The sequence below is a fragment of the Chiloscyllium plagiosum genome, chromosome 36 (assembly GCF_004010195.1).
Source record: "Chiloscyllium plagiosum isolate BGI_BamShark_2017 chromosome 36, ASM401019v2, whole genome shotgun sequence".
Taxonomy (NCBI): Eukaryota; Metazoa; Chordata; class Chondrichthyes; order Orectolobiformes; family Hemiscylliidae; genus Chiloscyllium; species Chiloscyllium plagiosum.
Genome location: NC_057745.1, coordinates 11,467,037 through 11,493,290, shown reverse-complemented (window position 1 = coordinate 11,493,290; position 26,254 = coordinate 11,467,037). Strand labels below are relative to the sequence as shown.

The 26,254-nt window shown below is 40.4% G+C and overlaps 1 protein-coding gene across 1 annotated transcript in view; it reads right to left on the bottom strand.

Annotated features, from left to right (window-relative positions):
- LOC122540954 (NT-3 growth factor receptor-like) overlaps positions 1–26,254 on the bottom strand; it is a 741,002-nt gene that overhangs the window by 178,613 nt on the left and 536,135 nt on the right. The window contains exon 12 of the mRNA XM_043677305.1: positions 1,687–1,878. Coding sequence (XP_043533240.1) covers positions 1,687–1,878 — 192 coding nt within the window. The remainder of the gene's footprint in view (positions 1–1,686; positions 1,879–26,254) is intronic.

Genomic DNA, 26,254 nt, shown 5'->3' with positions numbered 1-26,254 from the left:
ACTCTGGGGCTGTGCATCACTCTCTACAACTACACATCAGTCCACCACCTGAATAGGAAAGCAGCAAGACCCAATAACTTCTCCTGGAAAGTGCCAAGGATTTGTATATTGATGTTATTGCAGGCTGGTTTCAGTTGGAAATAGTTATTCAGATGCTTAAGTGTAATGTCAGGCTCTTGTAGACCCTTACTTTTGGTACATAGGATTCAATCTGTACTCGCTTAATGTTGCAGGTACAATCCTTAGCTCAGAACATTTTAATGTGAAGAGGTTATGACTTTTAGAAGTTGTGGCGAGCTTAGTATTTGCCCATTGCTTGTGAGAATTTATGCTATTATTGAGATTGGTCGCTTATATGTGGCGTCTAAATAGATACTATCGGATGCAGTCTTCAAAGGAAAAGTAGCCCCATGATGATGATAACATTGGAAATGATCGAACCTTGTGCACTGTGCAAGTGATAGAGATCACAGTGGGGTGAATGCTTGGCAGGCATGCCTCTCGCTGCTTTGTTGACATTTTCTGATTCTGTGTGTTCCTTTCTTGCGAAAAAAAATGCCTACTGGAATAATAATTTTTTATAGAAATTTGTGTCGAAAACACGATATATGGTTAACTTAGTTGTGGCTTGCCATCTGGCTCCTTTGGCTAGTGAATCATAGTGCACATCAAAATACTGGAAAGTTTCAAAATCTTGGAAGAAGCAACATTTACCTATACATTTTACACAAGCAGACCTCAATTTTGTATTTTAACAAAAACTCCAACACTACAAATCCACTTTAGTGAATTTCAGCTTACTCCTTCATAATTGATGGAATATTCGATATAGGCAGGTTAGGTTACAATATGTTCATGTCCCACTTCACACTCGGTGTCACTATCTATTGTATGTCAAACAGAGTATCTCAATATTCACAGAGAAACAAAATCTTCATTGCTAAATGTCACCTGAAAAGCTACTAGAAATCGGAAATTCCAGATGTAACAAAAGAATTCAACAGTCATTTGGTATGAAGCATTGGTTTTGGCCTCTATTCAGGGCTGTTTTCTCAGGTGCACATTATTATTGACTTGCCAGCTTACTGAGTGCTGTTCACTGGCACATATGTTTACAAGTGTCTTTTCATAAATCAGTTAGAAATATAGTAGGACTTCCAAATCTTATTCTCCAGGAAGTCAGTGCCTCCTTCTCTGGCCTTTAACAGCAAAGCTATGAAAGATGGCAATCTATACTGACATTATTTCTCTGGCAATTGGAAGGCCCCCCTAAAGAAACTGTCACATAATTAATAAAAATTTAACCAAACAGCAGTCACATGAATGCACCCAGTTACTTTCTGGAAAGTTGTGGTTCAGTTTTCTTGGCTTCCTTCCAATTGCCAGAGAAATAATGACAAAGAAACATGACAAAGAAACAATCTGCGGCTGTTCTCCAAAGTTGAGACTGACTAGACTTCAAATCAGTCCTGATCAACACTTTCTGAGACAGATTACAACCTCCATTCCAAACTCTCCATGCAAAAGGCGGTGCCTTGCAGGGTTTGGTACTGACTGACAAATGGTTTTTACAGTGTTTTGGTGTTCACATGTGCACCTGCTATTTATTATTGAGTGTTGTACAGCAAAGGTAATTATGGCAGATGATGCACATTGTTTTAATGACACAAATACAATTGTACTTACATGTCTCTGGATATTTCCCGAGGCTGTGAGCCTGACGGAAATACTGAGGATTTTCAATCACTGGGATCCGGGTCATCCCAATAACGACAGCGTCTGGTCCAACATCCATGGATGAGGGTGTGATAATCCCATGGTTGATGTGGTGGAGTGGGCTTCCAGAATCTTCCTCACCACTGATCACAGCTACTGGCCCTGTAACAGAGAAAAGGAAACACACATCAAGTTTGCTCATGCAAACTACACCAGGATTAATCACTTTAGACCACTCTGTGCCATAAGACATTACACTGCTGAATCTACCTTCACCTTAACATGCCAAACCTAACTATGCACTTTTAATAATATATTTAAAAAATGAGATGGCATTCCCCTGGACTGTGTCTGAGATTTGATTCCTCCATATTTTGACTGCAATAAATTTTACACAACGCTGCTGGCGGGTAAATACAGAGACAGGGGATTGAGTGATTTGCCAATTAATTTTACTCCTATAACCATTTTATTCTTTTGAATGTTGCATCCTATTCGATTGACATGCAATTGAGCCTCATGCACTGAGGCTTACACGTGGATTGGACACACATACACTGGGGCCGATATACAGGTCGTTCTGCTATAACGTGATGGTTGTGTTTCTCTGCAAACTCGCGCTATAGAAATTCACGCTATGGAAAACCATGATAGAAAATCGTACTGTACAAGATCACGATAGAAAATTGCTATACCCATTCAGTAGAAAGTTCATGTTATCCAAACAATGTTCACAATTCGCCAATTACGTTACAGCCAATTCGCGCTGACGAAACATGTGTTATAGCAGTACAACCTGTACTTATTTACTCACTACTGGAACTGATTTCCGCCATTTCTTTAATCTAGGATTCATTTCCTTAAAGTAATTTGTCTTCTAAAAACTCCAAACAGTTGCCCGACATAATATTTAAAATTCCACAGGCATACCGGCCTTCCATTGTCTGAGCACTCTCATGGCACATCTTTGTTCAGAATGAGATTTGATCTCAGACCAAGTTAAGCAGATTTAAGTACAATTTCAATATACAAAACAGGGTTTATTCCCTGTCAGGGACAGGTGAAATAACCTACTTCTTCAAAGAAAACAAAGGTGTCTGAGTGCAGGTGAGTCCTGGCAGATAGACAATGCAATAAGCTCACCTGATAGCTTCATTCTAAATATCCCAGGGTAACATCTCACCTCCCCCTCCAACATGCGCAATGTCAAAAGTGCCAAATTTCTCTTATTCTGATGGCAGAAGCTAATGTTTACCTGAGACTAGAATAAAGAATTAACATGAAACGATTGCCAATGAAAGAAAATGATCAAAATGGTGTCAGAAAATAATGGACAACATATAGTTTAATCTCTATCAAATGATCAAAATTTATTTTAACAAACATAGCTTTTGGAATAAAGTTGTTTGTTGTTACTGAAGAATATGTTCTTGCATTTTTTAATGCAATATATAACATTACAATTTGATTTGATTTATTACTGTTACTGTGAAAAGTATAGTTTTGTGTGCTAACCAGACAAGTTATACCCTACGTAAGTACATCAGGGTAATAGAAGAGACTGCAGAATATAGTGTTACAGTGACAGAGAAGGTGAAGAGAAAGATCAAGTCTAATATATAAGAGTTCCATTCAAAAGTCTGGTGACAGTAGGGAATAACCTGTTCTTGAATCTGTTGATATGTGTTTTCAAACTTTTATATCTTCTGCCCGACAGAAGAGGGTGGAAGAGAGTAGAACTGGGATGGGAGAAGTCTTTGATTATGTTGGCTGTTTTCCTGAGGCAGCAGGAGGTATAAAGGGAGTCAATGGAATTGAAGGCTGGTCTGTGTGATGGATTGGGCTGCATTCACTCCTCTCTGTAATTTCTTGCAGTCTTGGGCAGAACATTTGCCATACCAAGCTGTAATGCATTGGGATAGGATGCTTTCGTTATAAGATAACACATTTCCTTTCCTTTGTAAACATTTATCAATGATGGTACTTGAGAAATATGACCATGTCACTTTGTGGCACAATACTAAGTCCCTCTCACATTTACTGTTTTTGACTCAAAAGCCAAACAATTCAATCCAGTGACATTCAACAGTGGTTCCCAAACTGCTGAAGAAAGATCCTTGCTGACTGCAATGCAACAGCACAAAAGGCAAAATGAAACCTTAATAATTGGACGCTATGATCTATAGCTGGTGTAGTTGCTTCTCTTGTTATTTATCTTATGCATGAAGGCAGCATGACAAGGGTTTTGCTGAGATGAAATAAACTCATTATCACTTCTCTTGGAATTAAATGGTGTTATTCAGATATTTATTTACTGGAAAAGATAGGACTGATTATACTGTTTTATTGTGTTCAAGTGAAATATTTTCTTTAAAGGTAAGTGCTTTGTACAATTACTCACATTGAAATGCAGTTTTCTGGATGTAACTCATGTCAAATGCAAACTCTTGAAAACTGGATAGTTGCCAAAATAATTGAGAATATCTTTTCTTTTTATAGATAGTAGACAAGAGGTGCAGGAGTAGGCCATTCTGCCCTTCAAGCCTGCACCACCATTCAATATGATCATGGCTGATCATCCTTAATCAGTATCCTGTTCCTGCCTTATCTCCATAACCCTTGATTCCACTATCCTTGAGAGCTCTATCCAACTCTTTCTTAAATGAATCCAGAGACTGGGCCTCCACTGCCCTCTGGGGTAGAGCATTCCACACAGCCACCACTCTCTGGGTGAAGACGTTTCTCCTCAAATTTGGAGACCAGAACTGCACACAGTACTCCAGGTGTGGTCTCACCAGGGCCCTGTACAGCTGCAGAAGCACCTCTTTGCTTCTATACTCAATCCCTCTTGTTATGAAGGCCAGCATGCTATTAGCCTTCTTCACTACCTGCTGTACCTGCATGCTTACCTTCATTGACTGGTGTACAAGAACACCCAGATCTCTCTGTACTGCCCCTTTACCTAAACTGATTCCAATTAGGTAGCAATCTGTTTTCCTATTCTTGCCACCAAAGTGGATAACCATACATTTATCCACATTAAACTGCATCTGCCATGCATCTGAGCACTCACCAAACTTGTCCAGGTCACCCTGTAACCTCCTAACATCCTCATCACATTTCATCCTGAAACCCAGCTTAGTATCATCAGCAAATTTGCTAATGTTATTACTAATACCACCTTCTTATCATTAAACACATATTGTAAAAAGCTGCGATCCCAGTACTGATCCCTGCGGTACCCCACTGGTCACTGCCTGCCATTCCAAAATGGAGCCGATGATCATTACTCTTTGTTTCCTATCAGCCAACCAACTTTCAATCCAAGTTAGTACTTTACCCCCAATACCATGCGCCCTAATTTTGCTCACTAACCTCCTATGTGGGACTTTATCAAAAGCTTTCTGAAAGTCCAGGTACACTACATCTACTGGATCTCCCTCGTCCATCTTCAGAGTTACATCCTCAAAAACTTCCAGAAGATTAGTCAAGCATGATTTCCCCTCCATAAATCCATGCTGACTCTGACCTATCCTGTTACTGCTTTCCAGATGTGTCGTAATTTTATCCTTTTGTAATAGACTCCAGCATCTTTCCCACCACTGAGGTCAGACTAACTGGTCTATAATTTCCTGCTTTCTCTCTCCCACCTTTCTTAAAAAGTGGTACAACATTAGCCACCCTCAAATCCGCAGGAATTGATCCCGAATCTATCGAACTCTGGAAAATAATCACCAACGCATCCACGATTTCTCGAGCCACCTCCTTCAGTACCCTGGGATGTAGACCATCAGGCCCCGGGACTTATCAACCTTCAGACCTAAAAGTCTCTCCAAAACCAATTCCTGGCAAATATAAATTCTCTTAAGTTCAAGTCCTTTCAGCCACTGTTACCTCAGGGAGATTGCATGTGTCTTCCCCAGTGAACACAGATCTGAAGTGCCAATTCAATTCTTCTGCTATTTCTTTGTTCCCCGTAATATATTCCCCTGTTTCTGTCTTCAAGGGCCCAATTTTAGTCTTAACCATTTTTTTGCCTTTCACATACCTATAAAAACTCTTACTATCCTCCTTTATATTATTGGCCAGTTTACCTTCGTACCTCATTTTTTTCTCTGCGTATTACTTCTTAGTAATCCTCTGTTGTTCTTTAAAAGCTTCCCAGTCCTCTGTTTTCCCACTTATCTTTGCAATGTTATACTTTTTCTCTTTTAACTTTATATGTTTCTTAACTTCCCTCGTCAGCCACGGCCACCCATGCCTCCTCCTCGGGTCTTTCTTCCTTTTTGGAATGAACTGATCCTGCAACTTCTGCATTATACACAGAAATATCTGCCATGTTCTTCCACTGTCATCCCTGCTAAGGTATTGCATCATTGAACTTTGGCCAGCTCCGTCCTCATAGCTCCGTAGTTCCCTTTATTCAACAGAAATATTGTCACTTCCAATTGTACCCTCTCCCTCTCAAATTGCAGATTGAAGCTTATTGTATTATGGTCACTACTTCCCAATGGTTCCTTCACTTCGAGGTCCCTGACCAATTTTGGTTCATTGCACAATACCAGATCCAGAATTGTCTTCTCCCTGGTCGGCTTCAGCACCAGCTGTTCTAAGAATCCATCTCTGAGGCACTCCACAAAGTCTCTTTCTTGAGGTCCAATACCATCCTGATTCTCCCAGTCTACCTGCATGTTGAAATCCCCCATAACAACTTTAGTAACATCTTTGCGGCAGGCCAATTTCAGCTCCTGATTTAACTTACATCCGACATCCAGACTACTAATTGGGGGCCTGTAGATAACTCCCAAGAGAGTCTTTTTACCCTTAGTATTTCTCAGCTCTATCCACACTGACTCTAGGTCTCCCCATGCAAGGGACTGAATATCATCCTTTACCAACATGGCCACCTCACCCCCTCTGCCTCTCAGTCTGTCCTTACGATAGCACGTGTAGCCTTGAATATTCATTTCCCAGGCCCTGTCCACTTGAAGTCACGTCTCAGTTATCCCCACAATATTGTATCTGCCAATTTCCAAAAGAGCCTCAAGCTCATCCATCTTATTTCTAATGCTTCGTGCATTCATATATAGTATGAATGCACGAAGCATTCATACTATATATGTATTTGTTACTGCCCTCACCCTTCCCATCAGCTCATATGTCACTCAACCTTACAGCATGATCCCTTTGAGTTTTCTGCCTTATTGATACAGTTGTCTTTCTTGACTTCCCTTGTTCTAACTTTCCCTCCAATTTCCTTCTTAAACATCCAGTTTGTCCCCTTCCCCCCCCTACTTAGTTTAAATGTAGCTGTGTTGCAGTAGCAAACCTGCCTGCCAGAATGCTGGTCCCTAACCTATTAAGGTGCAAACCGTCTCTCTTGTAGAATTTATGCTTACCACAAAACATACTCCAGTGATCCAAGAATTTAAATCCTTGCTTCCTGCACCAGTTCCCCAGCCACACGTTTAAGTCCATTATCTCCCTGTTTCTGGCCTCATCAGCCTGAGGAACTGGAAGCAAACCGGAGATAACCACCTTGGACGTCCTGCTTTTCAACCTTCTTCCGAGTTCTCCGAAGTCCCGCTGTAGTATGTTCCTCCTCTTCTTCCCGACATCATTTGTGCCGACATGTACCACCACCTCTGGCTCTTCACCTTCGTCCTTGAGGATTTCCTGCACTCTGTCTGTGATGTCTTTAACCCTGGCACCAGGAAAGCAACACATCATCCTTAAGTCCCATCTGCTGCCACAAAAACCCCGGTCAGTTCCTCTCACTGTGGAGTCCCCTATTACCACGGCTCTGTGCGTTGTCCGACTCTTCCGCTCTGTCTCCACGCCAACCTTTGATTGACACGCCTGGCCGCCTCGCGGACCGGCAGTGTCATCTGTCTCTACTGTTTCCAAAAGATTCAACTTGTTCCTGACAGGTACTTCCCCCGGGGTCTCTTGCACCTGTCTCCTCTCTGCCTTCCTCATCGTCTGCTCTCTTCTGGTATGATTGGTTTAATAACCTTGCTGAAGGTCTTGTCCAGAAAGATCTCATTCTCTCGGATGAGCCTAAGGTCCTCTTTCAACAGTGCTGCAATATGCTCTGTCAGTAGCTGAACGTGCACATACTTTCCACACTTATACGAGCCAGACACACCAGAGTCATTGACCTTCCACATCAAGCACGTAGCACACTGAACCAGCTGGGCAGTCATGTCTTCACCCTCTTCGACTGTGGTGTAATTACTTCACTCACTCTCCTTGTCAAAGACTCCTGAGCTAAAGCCTCACTCTTCAATCCACAGGAACTTCCTTGGACCCTCTTTTTGGGGCAAGTCTGTGGACTTTTAATTTAGGTTAGAGGAGGAAGGAGGGAGGGAGGCCCTACTTTCTAGGACCTGGGGTCTAGAACACACCCACTCAAATAACAATCACTTACCTTCCTGACCGGCTTTACGCTCTCCCTTCACTTCTGCCCAGCTCCCGCCGCTCTCTGATGCGAAAAGACCGTTGGCGTCGAGGTAAGTTCTTAAATAACAATCACTTACCTTCCCGACCGGCTTTGTGCTCTGCCTTCACTTCTGACCAGCTCCCACCGCTCTCTGATGCGAAAATCAGAGAGATTTAGATTCTGACTGGAGTAAAATTTTATGAAGATCTCATCCACTGTTTGGACATTATGAAACGGATATTTACTATCAAGGTGGGTAGCTAAATTTGGGAAGTTTCTGAACTTGGTAGTCTTCCTTGCCTCAGTTTAGAGCACTCTGTGAGACCCAATTAAAACTTCAGGAAGGTGCATTGGGATAGATTCTGGTATGTTGGCCTTGGAAATAGATTCTAGATGCCATTGGGATGGGCAAGTGTTGATATTAACTGTGCAAAGGCCTACCTTGGCTCTCTGGGACCAAAAAGGAAATTTGCTGGAGAAACTGGGAGTGTTTGTGGAAAGAAAAGAGAGTTAATGTTTTGACTCTAGTGATCCCACTTCAGAACTGTTCTGAAGAAGCAATTTCTGTTTTTGCTTCAGATTTGCAGCATCCACAATTCTTTCTTTTATTTTGGTTCTCTGTGACTGTGTCCCTACTCTTTTTTTTTAGAAACGGTTAAGGTCTTTAGTCCTCATCTCTCACACCTAACTCCACCACTCAGGCTCAAGGCCAACTAACACTCTCCATTGGCCCTCTATGCCAACTCAAACACCCAGGTAGCACCTGAGGGCCCTCAAGTCCCGTGCCCATGCATAGCCATATACACAGGGCAGACTTGACAGTCCCTGGGAGCCATGTGAAGATGGGAATAAAACATCCAACAACGAATGCAGTTTTCTCATGTACACACTTGATAGTGAAACGAACTCCCATTCATGAAACAAAATCATATTGTTTACATTTCCTCATGTGTTCAGTCTCATAAAAATAAACTTCTATTCAGACTCTACATCAAAAATAACTAATTTGTTAACTGCCACTTTACATTGTTAACAGAACTATGATCTTAAAACCCTCACTGAGATAATTATGACTTTTGAAATACAGCCAAATATTCATAATGATGTAATAATTGACAAAACGTCATCAAAGGACTCTAACTAAATTACAGAGAGTTGACATTCTTTCTATTCTATAGTATTTGCCCTGTCAATCAAAATAGGCCATTCATTAAAAAAAACACTCTTGATTTAAGCTTGATTTTATCTAAACAGCAGGGAATTTTGAAAAATTTGAAATTATAATTAAACACCCTTCAAGACATTTGCATCAATTCCAACAATTCATAGAACCCCTACAGTGTGGAAACAGGTCAAGTTTACACCGACCCTCCGAAGAGTAACCCACCCACCCAGACCCTTTCCCCTACCCTATTACCCTAACTAATGCACCTAACCTACACATCCTACACTATGGGCAATTTAGCATGGCCAATCCACCCTAACCTGCACATCTTTGGATTGCGGGAGGAAACCGGAGCACTTGGAGGAAACCCATGCAGTCATGGGGAGAATGGGCAACAGTTGCCTGAGGCTGGAACTGAACTCGGGTCCCTGGCACTGTGAGGCAGCAGTGCTAACCACTGTGCCACCCTTGTGCAGATTAAGGACCTTAGAATTTTTTTAAAAACTGTACAATAGACTGAATGTGGTCAACCTGAACTCATTACTTAATTCAAATGGCTCTGATGGTTCAGATTGCCATCTTGTGTGAATTGCTCAAAGCCCCTTTTCCTCTCCTGACACAAAGTGAATCTGTGGCAGGACTTCCACATTTGTGTTTTGTTCATATTTTTAAAGGCTCCATACAGTCATTTGGCTCCACAAAAAAAAATCCAGCCCCATATCTAAGACTTCACTTTGACAGACAAAGCTTTATCAATCATTTGTGCAAACTCCCATGAAGCACTGTGTTACACCTCCATATTCATTCAAAACAATTATTGAGAGAAAAAAAATCCCAATTGTGAGCTTTGTAGATTAATTTGAAGTTTGCACTTGGTCAGCTGCTGAAATTACTGTTTCACCATTCCCCTGGTGATAAATAAGCCCTTCACTAGATAAAGTTGTCCTTCACTTGATTGCATCAAGGCTCTGGCACAGACATCAGCCATTCAGCACCTACTCAATGCTGTTATTGATGCTTCAAGTGAGCCTTCTTAGAAGCACCCTCATGTAACAGATTCAACAAATCCTTCTATTACTATTCCCCAATGTCCTTATTTAGCTTTTCTTCAAATGAATCCTATTTTCCTCAATCACTCATTATGGTAATACAATTACCACCCTATAGATATAGAGTTTTCTCTTGAACTCTCTATTGGATTTATTAGTGACTGTTTTATATTCATAGTTCCTAATTATGGTCTCCCCACAAGTGGAAATACCCATTCCACTTCTAGCTTATTGAACTCATGAAGACCAATATCAGGTTACCTCTTGGCATTCTTTTCTCTCAAGATGCATCCCAGATTGTTCTGGGGTAAAGTCTTTCCTGATACTTATAATCTTTTGCTTTGCTCTCATACTTGTCAATCATTTTAAATGTTCTTCATTGCAATATGGAAGCTGCAGCTGTGCAGAGTACTTCAAGTGTGCTCCAAATAAGGTTCATTACAATTTCTGGAGCTAAGCTCAGGAGTGCTTGCCAATGTTTCTAGCATATCGTTGCCTGGTTTGAGACTGAAGGCCTGACGCACTAAACTTGTAATGCAGCATGCACTGTCTCTACAGTGTATGGACTGATAAGTCACTTGCGTGTGGAAGAGATAATGTGGTGTATTTGGAAGCTGATATAATATGCCCAAAAATGGCAAGTTCTAAAGAATTGGTCTAACAGGTAAGAGACAGATCCAGAAATACTGAAAATCACAACAAGAAACACCCAACTGGCAAAGATGCATACGCAACTCTCTCCTAAAGATCTTCACGTTCCCCACCTCTAACTTCACATATGTACCCTTTCCCAATGCTCTAGTCACATCTCTCATCTCCATACTTCATATAATTACTTCTCCCCAACTTGGCACAGGGCCTACCTACAGTTGACCCTTCTCCTAAAACATAGAGCCTTTAATAAAATTCCCATTTATAAACTGGGATTTACTAGAAATAAATGGCAACTCTATCACCAAGCAACCTCCTTTCTCTGCATTCCGAATGTTTCCCAGTTTTATTGCAGCTTCCTACCATATCGAATTATCAGAATGCATTTTTAAAATTCTAATTTAACAAATACTTCATTGTTTTTTCCAAACCCACTAATTACAGGAGTGAACTACATGTGGTAGAATCTACCAACTGAAGCAAAATGTTCTGGCCTGGAATAGAACAGCATGTTCACTCCTCAGGGACAAAGTTAGGAACATTTCAATAGTCTGTACCAACTCCCTTCTGAAAATGAACATCCCTCCCAATAAATATTAAATTGATTTCCTCTATATTGATACCCTTCATATTGTTCCCTGAGAAAGACTGGCCCATGACCAACACTCCATAGGGAGTCCTTTATGACACTGATTTCTTTATACACAAATACACTCCTCACACTGAAACCCCTTTGCAAAAGACACTTCTTTTACTCTGAGTGCTCCTCTGCACAGAGGAATTATTTGCATCTATGCCCCTCCACATGAATTCCTTTTCATTCTAGGCTCCCCTACCCTTAGTGGCACCTTTGTTACTTTTGCTATACTGGCAGTCCCCACATTGCGAATGGGTTCCATTCTGGAGTTCATTTGCAAGTCGACCTGTCTGCAAGTTGGAATATAATGAGGGACAATATAAAAGAGCCATTCATAAGTGCAGGAAATGTTTGAATGTTGGATCTTAAAATTACACTCCTGTATGAGATCATGTCTGTAAATACAAGTGATTGTAAGTCAGAGATTCATGAATCCTGTAGGTTTATCTGATTGAGACACTTTCTTCAATTTCAGTCCAAGGAGCAAATCACCAGAGAAAACATTGTAGCAGCAAGTACAAGTGGGTTGAAGGGGCAGTTGGATCTGAAGGGCAAAGAGATTGAGGAACTAAAAGAGCTTTTGGGATTCTATGATTACATTAGATTAGATTACATTACAGTGTGGAAACAGGCCCTTCGGCCCAACAAGTCCACACCGACCCGCCGAAGCGAAACCCACCCATACCCCTACATTTACCCCTTACCTAACACTACGGGCAATTTAGCATGGCCAATTCACCTGACCCTGCACATCTTTGGACTGTGGGAGGAAACCGGAGCACCCGGAGGAAACCCACGCAGACACGGGGAGAACGTGCAAACTCCACAGGTAAGGACTATTGTTCTTTCAGCCCATCTTTTCTGTTCTTAAAAAAAAAACACCTGTTTTCTACTATTTGCACAGTTTGAAGAGATTCAGCAAACAAAGTTTTGTAGATCAGAATTCTGTTTAATAACTAAATATGAAAACAAGAGTCAAATAGGTTTTGAGTGTTCTTGCAAAACTGCATGTGGATAATTGCTGTGTTCAAATATCAAATAACCTCAAAATTCATTCTTTCTTTCTCTGTCTGTGCAGTTCAAGATTCTATCTACTGCCAAACATGAACTTGACATCTTCAGTGACCTGAGTAAGGTGCTGGAAAAGCACAGCAAGTCAAGCAGCATCCAAGGAGCAGGAGAATCAACGTTTTGGGCATAAGCCTTTCATCAGGAATGAGGGCATATGCCCAAAACAGCAATTCTCCTATCCTTTGGATGCTGCCTGACCTATTGTGCTTTTCCAGCACCACACTCTCCACTCTGATCTACAGCATCTGCAGTCCTCACTTCCTCCAACCTCAGTGCCCTGTGAACAGTAACACTATATCCCACTTTTCTATATCATAATGCAATTTAACTTACATTATTTGCCCTTAGCAGACATTACTTTTACACAGTGATGTTCAGAGACTGAGACTGAAAAAAAAATGTAATCAGGTTAAAAAGTGTCAAAAAGATCTTGCAAAGCTTGTGAATGAGAACATTTTTATGGCCTTGTGGATGTCATGGAAACATTTTTAAAGTTCCACTGCTAAAATGGAATCTTCACTCAGATCCGGAGCAGTTTAGCCATTCAATTGTCCGGGGTTGTGATAGCAAGCGAATTCACAACCAATTCCTTTGTCCACTTTCCTCTCTATCACATTAAAATACTGTCAATGGCACCTTGCCCAACTGAATGCCTGTCATGCATGAACCTTGACATTAAGTGTTGGCAGAGAACTAAAATTTGCGAATGCCTGCAAATTCAAGCCCAATCCTTTCCTCACACAGTATTAAAGCAGCTCCCAGTGTGTATCAATGAATAATTGGCAGCAGGAAGCCTGCTTGGCTTTGCTCCTAGATACCTTTGTACCTAAGATGGCGCCAGAAATGGTGACTTTGCACACTTCTCACTGTGCTCCTGTACCCCTCTACTTGAGTACACATGACAATAAAATGGAATTCTAATTCCAGGGCAACACAGTTGCTCAGTGGTTAGCACTGCTGCCTTACAGCGCCAGGAACCTGGGTTCGATTCCAACCTCAGGAGACTGTCTGTGTGGTGTTTGCATATTCTCCCCGTGTCTGCGTGGGTTTCCTCTGGGTGCTCTGGTTTCCTCTCACAATCCAAAGATATGCAGGTCAGGTGAATTGACCTTGCTACATTGCCCATAGTGTTAGGTGCATTAGGCAGAAGTAAATGTAGGGGAATGGGTCTGGGTGGGTTACTTTTCGGAGGGTCGGTGTGGACTTGTTGGGCAGAAGGGCCTGTTTACATACTATAGGGAGTCTAATCTAATTCTATTCCTACCTCCCCCTGTACTGAAATTGGAATCGGAAGATTGTATCTGGGACCTTTAGGTGTGTATGGCTGTTACAAGTTGTGTTTAGCATTGCACATGAATTAGGAGAAGAAAATGGTGGTTCAGTCTCTGAGGCCTTTCTTTATTCATTCACAGAATGAGGGCATCGCTGGCAAGACAGCATTTATTACCCATCTCTAATTGCCCAGAGGGCAGTTAAGAGTCAATCACATTGCTGTGGGTCTGGAGTCACATGTAGGCCAGATCAGATGAGGAAGACAGTTCCTTCTCTAAAGGACATCAGTGAACCAGATGAGTTTTTCTGACAATCAGTTTCATAAATGTCATTAGATTCTTAATTCCAGATATTCACTGAATTCAAATTCCACCAACAGCTGTGGCAGGATCTGAACCCAAGTCCCCAGAACATTATCTGGATCTCTGGATTAACAGCAATAATACCACTCGGCCATCGCCTCCCCATGACTGATCTGTTTCTGTTTCAAACTCCTCATTCCTAGTTAGCTACAATAACTCTTGATTCCCTTGGTTAACAAGGATCTAGCCATCTCTGTATTAAAAATATACAATGGCCTTGTCTTTTGAGGCAAAGCGTTCCAGAGTCACACAACCCTCTGAGAGGGAAACAAAATCTTTTTATCTTTGTGCTAAATGGGAGATCCCTACTTTTAAAACAATGGCTCCTTGTCTGTCTTGACCCATAACAGGAAACATTCTTTCCATGTTCACATTATGAAGATCACTCAGGACCTTGCGCACTTCAAACCAGCCACATCTCACTCCTCTAATCTCCATTGGAAACAAACCCAGTCTGTCCAAACTCTCCTGTTGGAACAATCTTCTCATTCCAAGTATAAATTTAGTAAAAATTTCTTTGAACTGCCTCAATGCATTTACCTGTATCCAAAACTAAGGAGATTGAAACTGCACACAGTCTTCAAAATGTGGGATCACCAAGGCCTGCATTACTAAAATATAACATCTTATTTTTCTCAAACACAGAGTAATGGATGCTGGAAATCTGAAATGTAAACAGAAATTCCTGAGAAACTCAGCAGGCCTGGCATCATCTGTGGAGAGAGAGCAGAGTTAACGTTTGGAGTCCAATGACCCTCTTCCATTACAATTCTGCATTTACTCTGTGTTTTGGTAATATTCTGTTTTTTAAAATTCTTCCTGCCAAAGTCAACAACTTCATGTTATACTTCATCTGTCAGATTTTTTGCCCACCCACTTGATCTACCTGCAATCACTTTGTCTCCTCTTTACAACTTTCTCACTTATCTTTATGCTGTCTACAAATTTAGTGACCATGTCTCCTCTAAGTCATTAATATGAATTGGTATCTTCTGAGGCCCAACACAGACCACTGTGGGACCCCACTTGGCACATCCTGTCATTCAGACAAGCAAACATTTATGGATACTCTCTGTTTTCTGCTAGCCAGCCAATCCTCTGTTGTCAACTGTTCACTAACTGCTTTTTAGGGAAAATAGAGAGTTATGAAATTAAATGTTTACAACCTTTATGGACGAAGAATTTTTTATTTGAGGAGAAGAGTTGGAGAATTATTACATTCATTTCTGAAACCATAGTTGATACATTTAGTTAAGTAAATATCATAAGGACTTCAACCTTAAAAAAAGGATAAAGAGCCACCAAAAGGACCTCCGGGGTGGATCAGAAATACAATTTGACCAATATTAGAGTGTCAAATACATAGCCACTTGCATTCAGAAAATTTTAATCTTTGAGCAATCTCACATTCGCCAGTATTGTTGTCACTTCCAAACATTAACAGGGACATGGGGACAAAGGTCACGTGTGAACTTTACAAATCTACAATATGAGAACTGCTTGTAAGAAGTAGTAAAGCAGCAGTTGGTGGAGGAACCGGAGTTCCTCTCTTAAAAGTTGGTATCTTTCCAAATATTTTTGCCAAACTTTGAGGTTGAGACAGCAGTTCCTGGCTGATAATAGCTGAAGGGAACCTCTCCAATGAGAGAGTTATTTTGCTGCATGCTTTCAGTGAAACTTTTAAGCCATTATATCTCATAAGGAGGCATCTCTTAAAGAGGTGACAGCATGAGTGGAGATATAAAAGTCTGCAGCTAAAGTCATTTTAAAACTCAGCTGTGGCATGTGATTGCTAATCAAAAGACTGCATTGCCAATTCTTAATTAAGTAAACCAATTAGCGCTCCTGCAATATTAAGGTGACAACACCATAAGGGAAATGTCTTCATTCTGATTAGTTCAGGAAGTCTGAACTTGTCCTAGTGACATACATCTAGGACTGTTCATAGTTTTACACAAATTGGAAATTGAAATATGAACTCACAAGGCCAGCCTGTGTACCACAATGATCCCTATCTTTGTCAAAGACTTTGTACTGAAAACTTCCATAACTGAAAGGCCAGTGCATTGTTAAAGTAGAGGGTATGGTGGGGAATAATGTGACTTAACTGGATCCAACTGAAATGAAATTTACATACTTCAAATGAACTGCTCCTCCTTTGAAGGCTTGGTTGGATAAGTTTGCAAAGTTTGCAAAAATGACAATCTTATAAAATAAATGGCTTGTCAAAGAATGCATCAGGAGACCATGGTGCGACGTTATAAAGGTGACCATTATTTTTAATTGGACAGACATGACCAATCCAACCCAGGATTAACCATGAATTGCTCATACAGTGTTCATGCATTGATAATCCAATTAGCATTCAAGATGTTTCTGATCATACAGAGGGTACTAGATAACAAGGGTTAATAAGTGGGGATTCATATTGGGTCAATGTACTGAAGAGAGAAGGCAAACCTCATGTAACACAAAAAAACAGGGACCCATGCACAATCAACCAGGGTTGTGATCCGGTGTCCTAAAGTGGATCAATCGAAACCCACGGCTTTTATTAAGGAACATGACTTTTGTACTGATGATAACCTTGATAAATTCTGTAAAATATATGGCAACATATTTATACCTAGAATAGGTATCTAATTGTAACTAATCAGGTTGAGTAAAGCTTTAGATTGGCTCTCTCAAACCCATTCTCTAATTGTGATTTACTTAGGTTTAAAATTAAAGTTAAAGGGTCCCTCAAAATCTTACACTTGTGTACCTTACAGAGGGGGTCTTTTGACTCTGTTGGAAGCCTTTGAGCCTGAAGCTCCAGGTTTAAAGTACCACTTCAGAAATTATGGTAACATAGGTGCTTTATAGATGCATTTCATCAGGTTGATAGTCATAGAGATGTACAGTATGGAAACAGATCCTTCGGTCCAACCCGTCCATGCCAACCAGATATCCCAACCCAATCTAGTCCCACCTGCCAGCACCTGGTACATATCCCTCCAAACCCTTCCTATTCATATACCCATCCAAATGCCTCTTAAATGTTGCAATTGTACTAGCCTCCACCATTTCCTCTGGCAGCTCATTCCATACACGTACCACCCTCTGTGGAAAAACGTTGCCCCATAGGTCTCTTTTATATCTTTCCCCTCTCACCTTAAACCTATGCCCTCTAGTTTTTAGATTAGATTAGATTAGATTACAGTGTGGAAACAGGCCCTTCGGCCCAACAAGTCCACACCGACCCGCCGAAGCGAAACCCACCCATACATTTACCCCTTACCTAACACTACGGGCAATTTAGTATGGCCAATTCACCTGACCCTGCACATCTTTGGACTGTGGGAGGAAACCGGAGCACCCGGAGGAAACCCACGCAGACACGGGGAGAACGAGCAAACTCCACACAGTCGCCTGAGGCGGGAATTGAACCCGGGTCTCTGGCGCTGTGAGGCAGCAGTGCTAACCACTGTGCCACCGTGCCGCCCGTGTTCTGGACTCCCTAACCCCAGGGAAAAGACTTTGGCTATTTACCCTATCTAAACCCCTCATGATTTTATAACCCTCTATAAGGTCACCCCTCAGCCTCCGACGCTCCAGGGAAAACAGCCCCAGCCTGTTCAGCCTCTCCCCTATAGCTCAAATCCTCCAACCCTGGCAACATCCTTGTAAATCTTTTCTGAACCCTTTCAAGTTTTACAACATCTCTCCAATAGGAAGGAGACCAGAATTGCATGCAATATTCCAACAGTGGCCTAACCAATGTCCTGTACAGCAGCAACATGACCTCCCAACTCCTGTACTCAATACTCTGACAATAAAGGAAAGCATATCAAATGCCTTCTTCACTATCCTATCTACCTGTGACTCCACTTTCAAGGAGCTATGAACCTGCACTCCAATGTCTCTTTGTTCATAGTCAGTCTACTAATCTTTCCAACAATTTTTTACTATTCAAGGATAAAAGTGTGCATGACATACCAAACAACCCTACATTTTATTCCTCTGGATAGACATGAATGCTTGTCTACACATTGACAAAGATCGGACACGGGACAGATGTATCACTGGCATTGCTTGTTCCAGATTGTTCTTGAGAAAATAGTGATGAGATACCTTGATTTGCTGTCATCCTTGTTATGTAGGTAAACCTTCAAAGTTGTCACGAAGGGAGTTCCAAGAAATGGGTCCAGTGACAGTGAAAGAATAGTAATCTATTTTCAAATGAGGTTAGAGTGGAAATTGGAAGCAAACTTGACGTTGGTTCAGTTCCCATGCGTTTGTAGTCTTTATTCTTCAAGTTAGTAGAGGTCCTGGGTATGCATATTGCTGCTACAGGAACATTGATGAATTACTATAGTGTATTTTGTGTATGGAACACTCAACCATGGTGTATCAGTGTTTAAGGTGGTGGATTGGATATCAAACAAACAGGCTGTGTTGCCATGGATGTACTGAGCTTTTTGAGTGTTGTTAGAGTTGTTTTCATTCAGGTAATTGGGGAGTTATCCATCATACTTCTGACCTGTGTCTTTTAGATGGTGGGAAAGGCTTTGAGGACTGAGGAGGTGAGGTACGTATGATGGAATTCCCACTCTCTAACTTGCTCTTGTAATCGTGGTTTTGATCGGGTTCTGAACAAAGGTGACCCCAAGGATGTCGATATCATTTAATGTCCAAGGAAGCTTTCTTCTTGTTAGATTCTCTACTTTTAGAGATGGTCACTTGTATTTTCTGAATGTTATTTGCTATTTAAAAGCCTAAACATGAATATCATCCAGACCTTGTTGCATATTTAAAAATGACACAACCTGTTGGACTATAACCTGGTGTTGTGTGATATTTAACTTTGTACACCCCAGTCCAACACCAACATCTCCAAATCATTGTTGCATATTGACATGCACGGCCCAACTTGTCGACTAGGTTTCCCAAACTAAACTAGTCCCATTTGCCTATGATTCACCCATATCTCTCTAAACCCTTCCTATTCATGTACTGTCCAAATGTCTTCTCAATGTTGCAACTGTACCTGCATATATCAATTCCTCTGGCAATTCATTCCGTATCTGCATCACCCTCTGTGTGAAAAAAATTGCCCCTCAGGTCCCTTTTAAATCTTTCTCCTCTCACCTTAAATCTATGTCCTCTAAATTTGAACTCTCCATACCCTGAGGAAAAGACCTTGCTAATTCACCTTATCTATGCCCCTCATGATTTTATAAACCTCTAATAGGCCACCCCTCAGTTCCAGGAAAGAAGTCCCAGCCTATTCTTATAACTCAAACTTTTTGGTCTCAGTAACATCCCTGCAAATCTTTTCTGTACCCTTTCCAGTTTAATAATATTTTTCCTATAGCAGGGCGACCAGAATTGTATGCAGTATTTCAAATGTGACCTTACCAATGTGTCCTTCAGTCCCCCTGTAACATGACATCTCAACTCCTGTCCTCTGATTGATGAAGAGAAACATGCCAAATACTTTTTTTCACACCCTGTCTATCTGTGACATCACTTTCAATGAGCTATGTACCTGCACCAGGGGGTCTGTGTTCCTCAACACTGCCAAGGGCTCTACCATTAACTGTGTAAGTCATGCCTTGGTTTGTCTTACCCAAAACACCTCACATTTGTCTGAATTAAACTCCATCTGCCATTCCTGGATCATTGGCCCAGTTAATCAAGACCCCATTGTACTCTAAGATAACTTTCTTCACTGTCCACTATCCACCAATTTTTGTGTCATGTCTACTCAGAGTGTCTTGATTATAATGTGAGCTACTGACATAATCTCCTATTCACATATTTCACATGTTAACCCTTTGCATTGGCTTCTATTGTTTAGCATGGCATGAAGTTCTTTGTTAATCTTTTAATATTTAATGACTATTGTGCGTCAGAATACATTTTTTTTGTACATCTTGTATGCAATCACTATCAATGCATCTGCTCTTTAGTTTCTTATCCATACATCCTCTCTTGTATTTAATTACCATGTACAAATTCCCTACTACTTTCCTCTATATATATTTTCACTTTAATACACAAGTATATGTACTATGTATTTTATGTAATCTATACATATTGTATCTAACCCTCATCTGTACAAATCCCTTGTTCATCTGGCTACACATTTTTTATTTAGCTCTTATCTATCAATCTTGTATTTGTGATAACTATCTGATCTGATTCCAATTAAACACAAAAAAAATGAAAGCGTCTAAGACCCAAGGAAAAATAATTTGCTCACCAATTTACCAATTAGTATTAAACTCAGCAAGTGACCTACTTCAAAAGTGGCTATTGAGAAAAGCAATTAGAGTGCAGTGGGTGGAAAGTAACTTAAATTCACCCACCTATGGAGCTGTTCAATGTTGGAAAAGCCGAAAAGCAGTCCTATTGTTGACACAGAATTTTATCACAAACACCACTGACTTTTATTGAAATTTTATTGAACATAAAGAAATAGAAGGGAAGTCAGTGGTACCATCTTAACCCATTAAAAACTGAGGAAAACAGAGCGCTGGTCAAAATATCATAGGATGTAAAACAAAAGGTAGATGAGCTTAAAATAGTTAATCATATTCCAAGTGGTGGACATGAATCAAAAACTGCTAGAATTGGAATAAATTAGAAACTTTACAAATTAATGAGGAAATGCAAATGTCATGTGCTTATAGTTTGGGATTAAAGTACCAGATGGGTAACTTTAGAGAAAATGTTACACTGTGCATAACCTACAACTGTACCTCAACAGGAAGTGATGAACACACAAGGTTCAAAGGTGCAAATGTATGCCATTTTCCAGCAGTGATGTCCATCACCTTAATGAGGACAGAATTCACCAAAAAGAAATTCCTTTAATAAACACCATTTTCAGCTACATTCAGGCATTCATTAGCAGGTTACACCCATGTGAAATTAAATCCATTGCAAAGGTCATTAATTATCTATAACACTAACGCAGATTAATTGCTTGGGTCATTCGGCGAAATGCTACCCCTCCTTCTCCTATTCTGGGAGGGTCTTGTTGACTGTATATTTAATTATTATTGCCCAAATGAAATACAAATTGGAAGGCTGACCTTCTCGAGCAACTGGAAGATAAACTAAAACTTCTTTCATGGATTGGAGCAGAAAAAGTTTTTAACAGCAATGTCAGGATATCAGCAATATTCAAACTCCATCAGGAAAGCATTGCTGATTCATACCCTGTCTCTCTCTCTCACATAACGCATTACCTTTTACTGGAAATAACACAAGCATGCATTTCTTCATAAATCAGGTATAAAACAAATCTGTCCTCCAGATATGTTCTCACCCCAGCCCTGTACTGTCATAACATATCTCCTTTACCGTTGTACCCCAGTCACCCTATAATAAAGGCCAGCATGGCATTTGCCTTTCCAAAAGCTATGATAGATAAATGGTGACTAGTTATTATTCAATCATGGGACAACGTTCTGAAACTGATGAAAAGTGACTTTGTGGTGCAACTACAAGGTGTAATCCTCTGATGAATGTCTAACTGTATATAATCACTTTTGGCAGAACCACTTGGCTCATTACAGTCACTCTTACCATCAGTTGCCACCATTCTAATCATTAGAATCATTCTTAAGCTCCAGAACTGTGTACACACAATTGCTCTCATCCCTCACTTTAATCAGCAGTCACCGAAAGCCCACACCATTCTGTTCTATGGGTTTCTACCCAATTCATGCCATATCACCACTGTTAATACAATTAGATTGCTCATAATTACCAGCAAGATTCACCTAAAATCTGTAAGTACTCACAGCTCATCCAGGTTCATACACAATTACCACCAACTCCAGTGTGAGAGTCCTCCAATTTTGTCAAGTTGATGATTATTTGCATCTCCTTTTGTGACATTTTCTCTTGATTGATCCTGTCCTTTGGATTGCTTCTTTTAGATTCTGTAGTGATTTTGAAGCTAATTTCAACTGTTCATTTCAGCTATTTTTCATATATTTAACATCACAGCATTTAGCTAAACCTGGAAATATGCCACGATAATCTTGTCAGGAAGATGAATTGTCAATTGAGCTGAAGGTGTTCTGCCTCAAATTTGTTACAATGTCATTCTTTTTAACATTCCCTCATTTTGGCAGATGTTTGTGTTCCAAATGTTTTACACCTCAGCCAGAAACAGATGTTTGAACTCAAAGTCTGAAGCAAATGGGGTTTGCAGCATGTGCCATTTTGTGGGATGCAGTCAAACAATAGACTAGCTCACCAAAGAAATTTGGCAGCAGTCATTTGTTGGACCAAATGGGCGTTGAAATTCACATGGCAGAGAATGTGAATGGTCTACAGCTAGTAACTGAAAGTTTGACCAAGCAACCAGAGACAGCCAACACCTCTTAGACTGCAATGACTGCAGGCTACTCATTACATTATAGATGTCACAATCTCAATGGGCCAACACAGGCAAATGTAACCATCAGCAGGAACTAAATGTGTGCATCCATCCACTGATCCCATTTCAAGGGCAGATGCCTCATGTGACAGCAGGAAGCCATTTTGTAGGATTTATTGCTTATTCTAAAGACGGATTGGCTTTATTTACAACATATATATTAATTACAAAGTTGTAACATCAGGCTAATAGAAAAATGCATGCCAAAAGTAATTACTTTCAAATTAAGCCACCCTGACACTACATAGAGATGGTCAATATCTTCTGAAATTAAGCACCCTCCTCATCAAGGGTTTAGAGACATTCCTCATTAAACTGCAACTCAATTCCCAGCAGGGGAGAGTTTGGCTGAGATACTTTGAGGCATAAGGTTTGGATTGCTAGACAACCCAGTCAAGGCCATTGAGATGAGAAGAGAGGGAGTGTTTTCTGGTTGTAGGCAGAATCCCACATCCACCAGAAAGTGGCAGGACAAATAAACACAGCACATTGCAGAAATCAGACTCACCTCGGCCAATGAGATTTAAGGCACACACAGGTTACGTCTCACAAAGATGTCTAATCCGTCAAATCTGTGCCACGCTGGTTCTTCAGCACATGCTATTCTGAGCCCATTTCTCTGCCCTTCTGCAATTCTTCATTCTCAGATACAAGCTCAGTTCCCTTTAAAATGATGGGATAGAGTGTGCCTTAAAGGTTATAGTAAAGCACACGGTCTAACAGAAAACTGAAAGAATGCTGGAAATCGAAAACAAAAACAGAAATTGCTGGAAAAGCTCAGCAAGCTTGGTAGGACCTGTGAATAGACATCTGGGCTAACATTCTGGGTCCAGTGAATCTTCTTCAGAACTGACAATAGCAAGGAAAAGTTGATATTTATATAGAAGATGGGGTGGGGAGACAGTAAACTATAGGTGGAGATAGAGCCCAAAGAGAGAGAAATATAATTTGACCGACACAGGAGTGATTAAAATTCAGTTTGGGGAATGAACAGCTGCTAATGGGGGCTATTATTGCTAACGATGGGTTGTGTCTGGTAGCAGCTCATGTGGTGGTCCAACAATTCAGTCTCTGAAGTAGAAGTCATTGCCATTTTCCTTCATTCTTCTAGTGCCTTATTACTAGTTCATTGAGTAGGGAAATAAGATTTCCCATTTCCTTTCCAAAGCCTTTCATAAGTTAGAAATGCTCCACAAGATCCTCCTTAGTTTTTCTAGTTCCGGTTCCAGAATTGTAAAGTGTTACAGCACGGAAGGAGGCTATTCGAGTTGTTGTACCTGTATCAGATCATGAAATGACCTTAGTGCCAATCGCCTGCTCTTTCCTCATTCTCTTCACATTATTTTTATTTGAATAATCATGCCATACTCTCTTGAATGCCTCCATTGAACCTGCCTCCACTACACTCACAGGCAGTGCCCTCCACGCACTAACGACTGTATTCGCCGTGTGAAAAAGTTCTTTCTTCATTTCCCTGTTGCTTCTTTTGCACATCACTTTAAATTTATGAGAGATCCCAGGTTTATGAGCCAGTATTCATTTAAAAAAAGGAGCTCCTGTGCTGCTGTGGAAGAAAGGATCGAAAGGAAGTGTTCATAGCTTTAGATAAAGTTAGGGAGGAGTTTGTGAGGAGCATTTTAAACTGCCATAGAGCAGTTCTGTGAACAGCATGTTTCAATGCTGTAAATATTATATGATACCATCTAATCTCTCTTATCCAGATTGCTCTTTTAAGGTAACTGGGCAAGGAATATCAATAAAGTGCAACTATTACATCTCTTTGGCCATGTCCTAGAGCAGACAAAAGATAAAACATGAGACCTTTTCGTCTGTAAAATATAAAGTATTGCAGACAATGCTGTGTAATGTTCTGTATCTCAATGAGTCATGTAATTAATGATCTCTATGGTTTTTGAGGAACATATCTATTGAAATATCCTGATAACTACAGATGATCTAGATCATCTCCATGAAACTTTCCCTTCAATGTTTGGCCCAATGAAGTGTTGTTCATAACAAATCATGCTATTTGAAAGTACATTAATAACTTGTAATGCAGTGCTATTTATAAAATCCGTATACAAGCAATGGGAGGATGAAACTATTAAACCATTTTATTGCACAATTAAAGTTTCTTTCAAAATTTATAACCGGGGAACGAGAAACACCAATAAATTAGCAAGATGGCACTGAAGATTGCTACTTTAATGATCTGCACAACATTCTCAATAGTCTGTTGGGATATTGACAGTTCATGACTCACTTGTACTTCTGAAAATGTGCGAAAAATCAATAACTTACAGAGTGCAGCACATTACTGCAGACTGGTGCCCACACATTGAGGGTAATAATGGAATTTCCCAATGAAAGATCACAGGCTGAATTTGGTGATACAACATAAACCATGGGTAGAAAGAGTTCACTGGTAACAAAGTTAGAGCAATGAGGACCTGTAATTGGAGATACAAATATGATTTACAGCAGGCAACAGTTTTATTCATAAAGGGAAGATGTTTAATTTATGCATGTGTTCCAGGGTGACTGAATCAACCAAGAATTGTATACTGGTCATTCAGGTTAAGGTAGGAATGTGGTATTATGAGCTGGCCTTACTCTTAATCAGAGAATTTCTCAATAATAATCCAACATGCCTGAAAGAGTGAGAGCTGTAATATGAAAAATCTTTTAATGGAAACATACTGACATTGAAATTGCACTGACAAGAGGGTGGCATTGACAATAGGAACACACAGATAATGACAGTCACTCAAGATATCGTTATGTTGACAATGGAAATGTGTTGACAACAGGAATGAGAATCTACTGACAGTGGGATCCACTGATAATGAGGTCATCCTTCCAATGGTGTTCCACCGAGGGGAAACCACTAACAACGAATCCTACTGACAAGGAATATACCTAAATCAGAACCGCTGCCAATTGGAAACTGCTCAGAGGGATCCACAGACAATGTAGTTATCTCGATAATAGAGATACATTGGCATTGATAATAGGAATACTGACAAAGGAAAACCCATTGATGCTTTGATGTGTACAAAGGTGGTATGTGTGGGCAGGCAGTTTTCCTTGCATCTGCACGTGTGAAAAAAGCTGCCCCATGCCATTCCATGCTCCTTCAATTTCACTTTGAAATTTAAAAAGAAACTAGAATTGAGTGCCGTTCAGAACTATTAAAATCTAATTTTCATTAAGATCTCTCCAACAGAGAAAAATAACTCCCAAAATCAAACTAATCTGTAGCATATTAGTTGGGTAATGGTCTTCATCCTTTTACTTTTCATGCCAATTAATTGACAGAGAAGGTCTTACAGCCAACAAGTTGCTTTTTTGACACAGTAAATCTTTCCAAGGTGTTTCAACAGGAGCAAACACCAACAAAATGTGGCATCAAACTATATGAGAATACTTTCGGACAAATGGTCAAAACC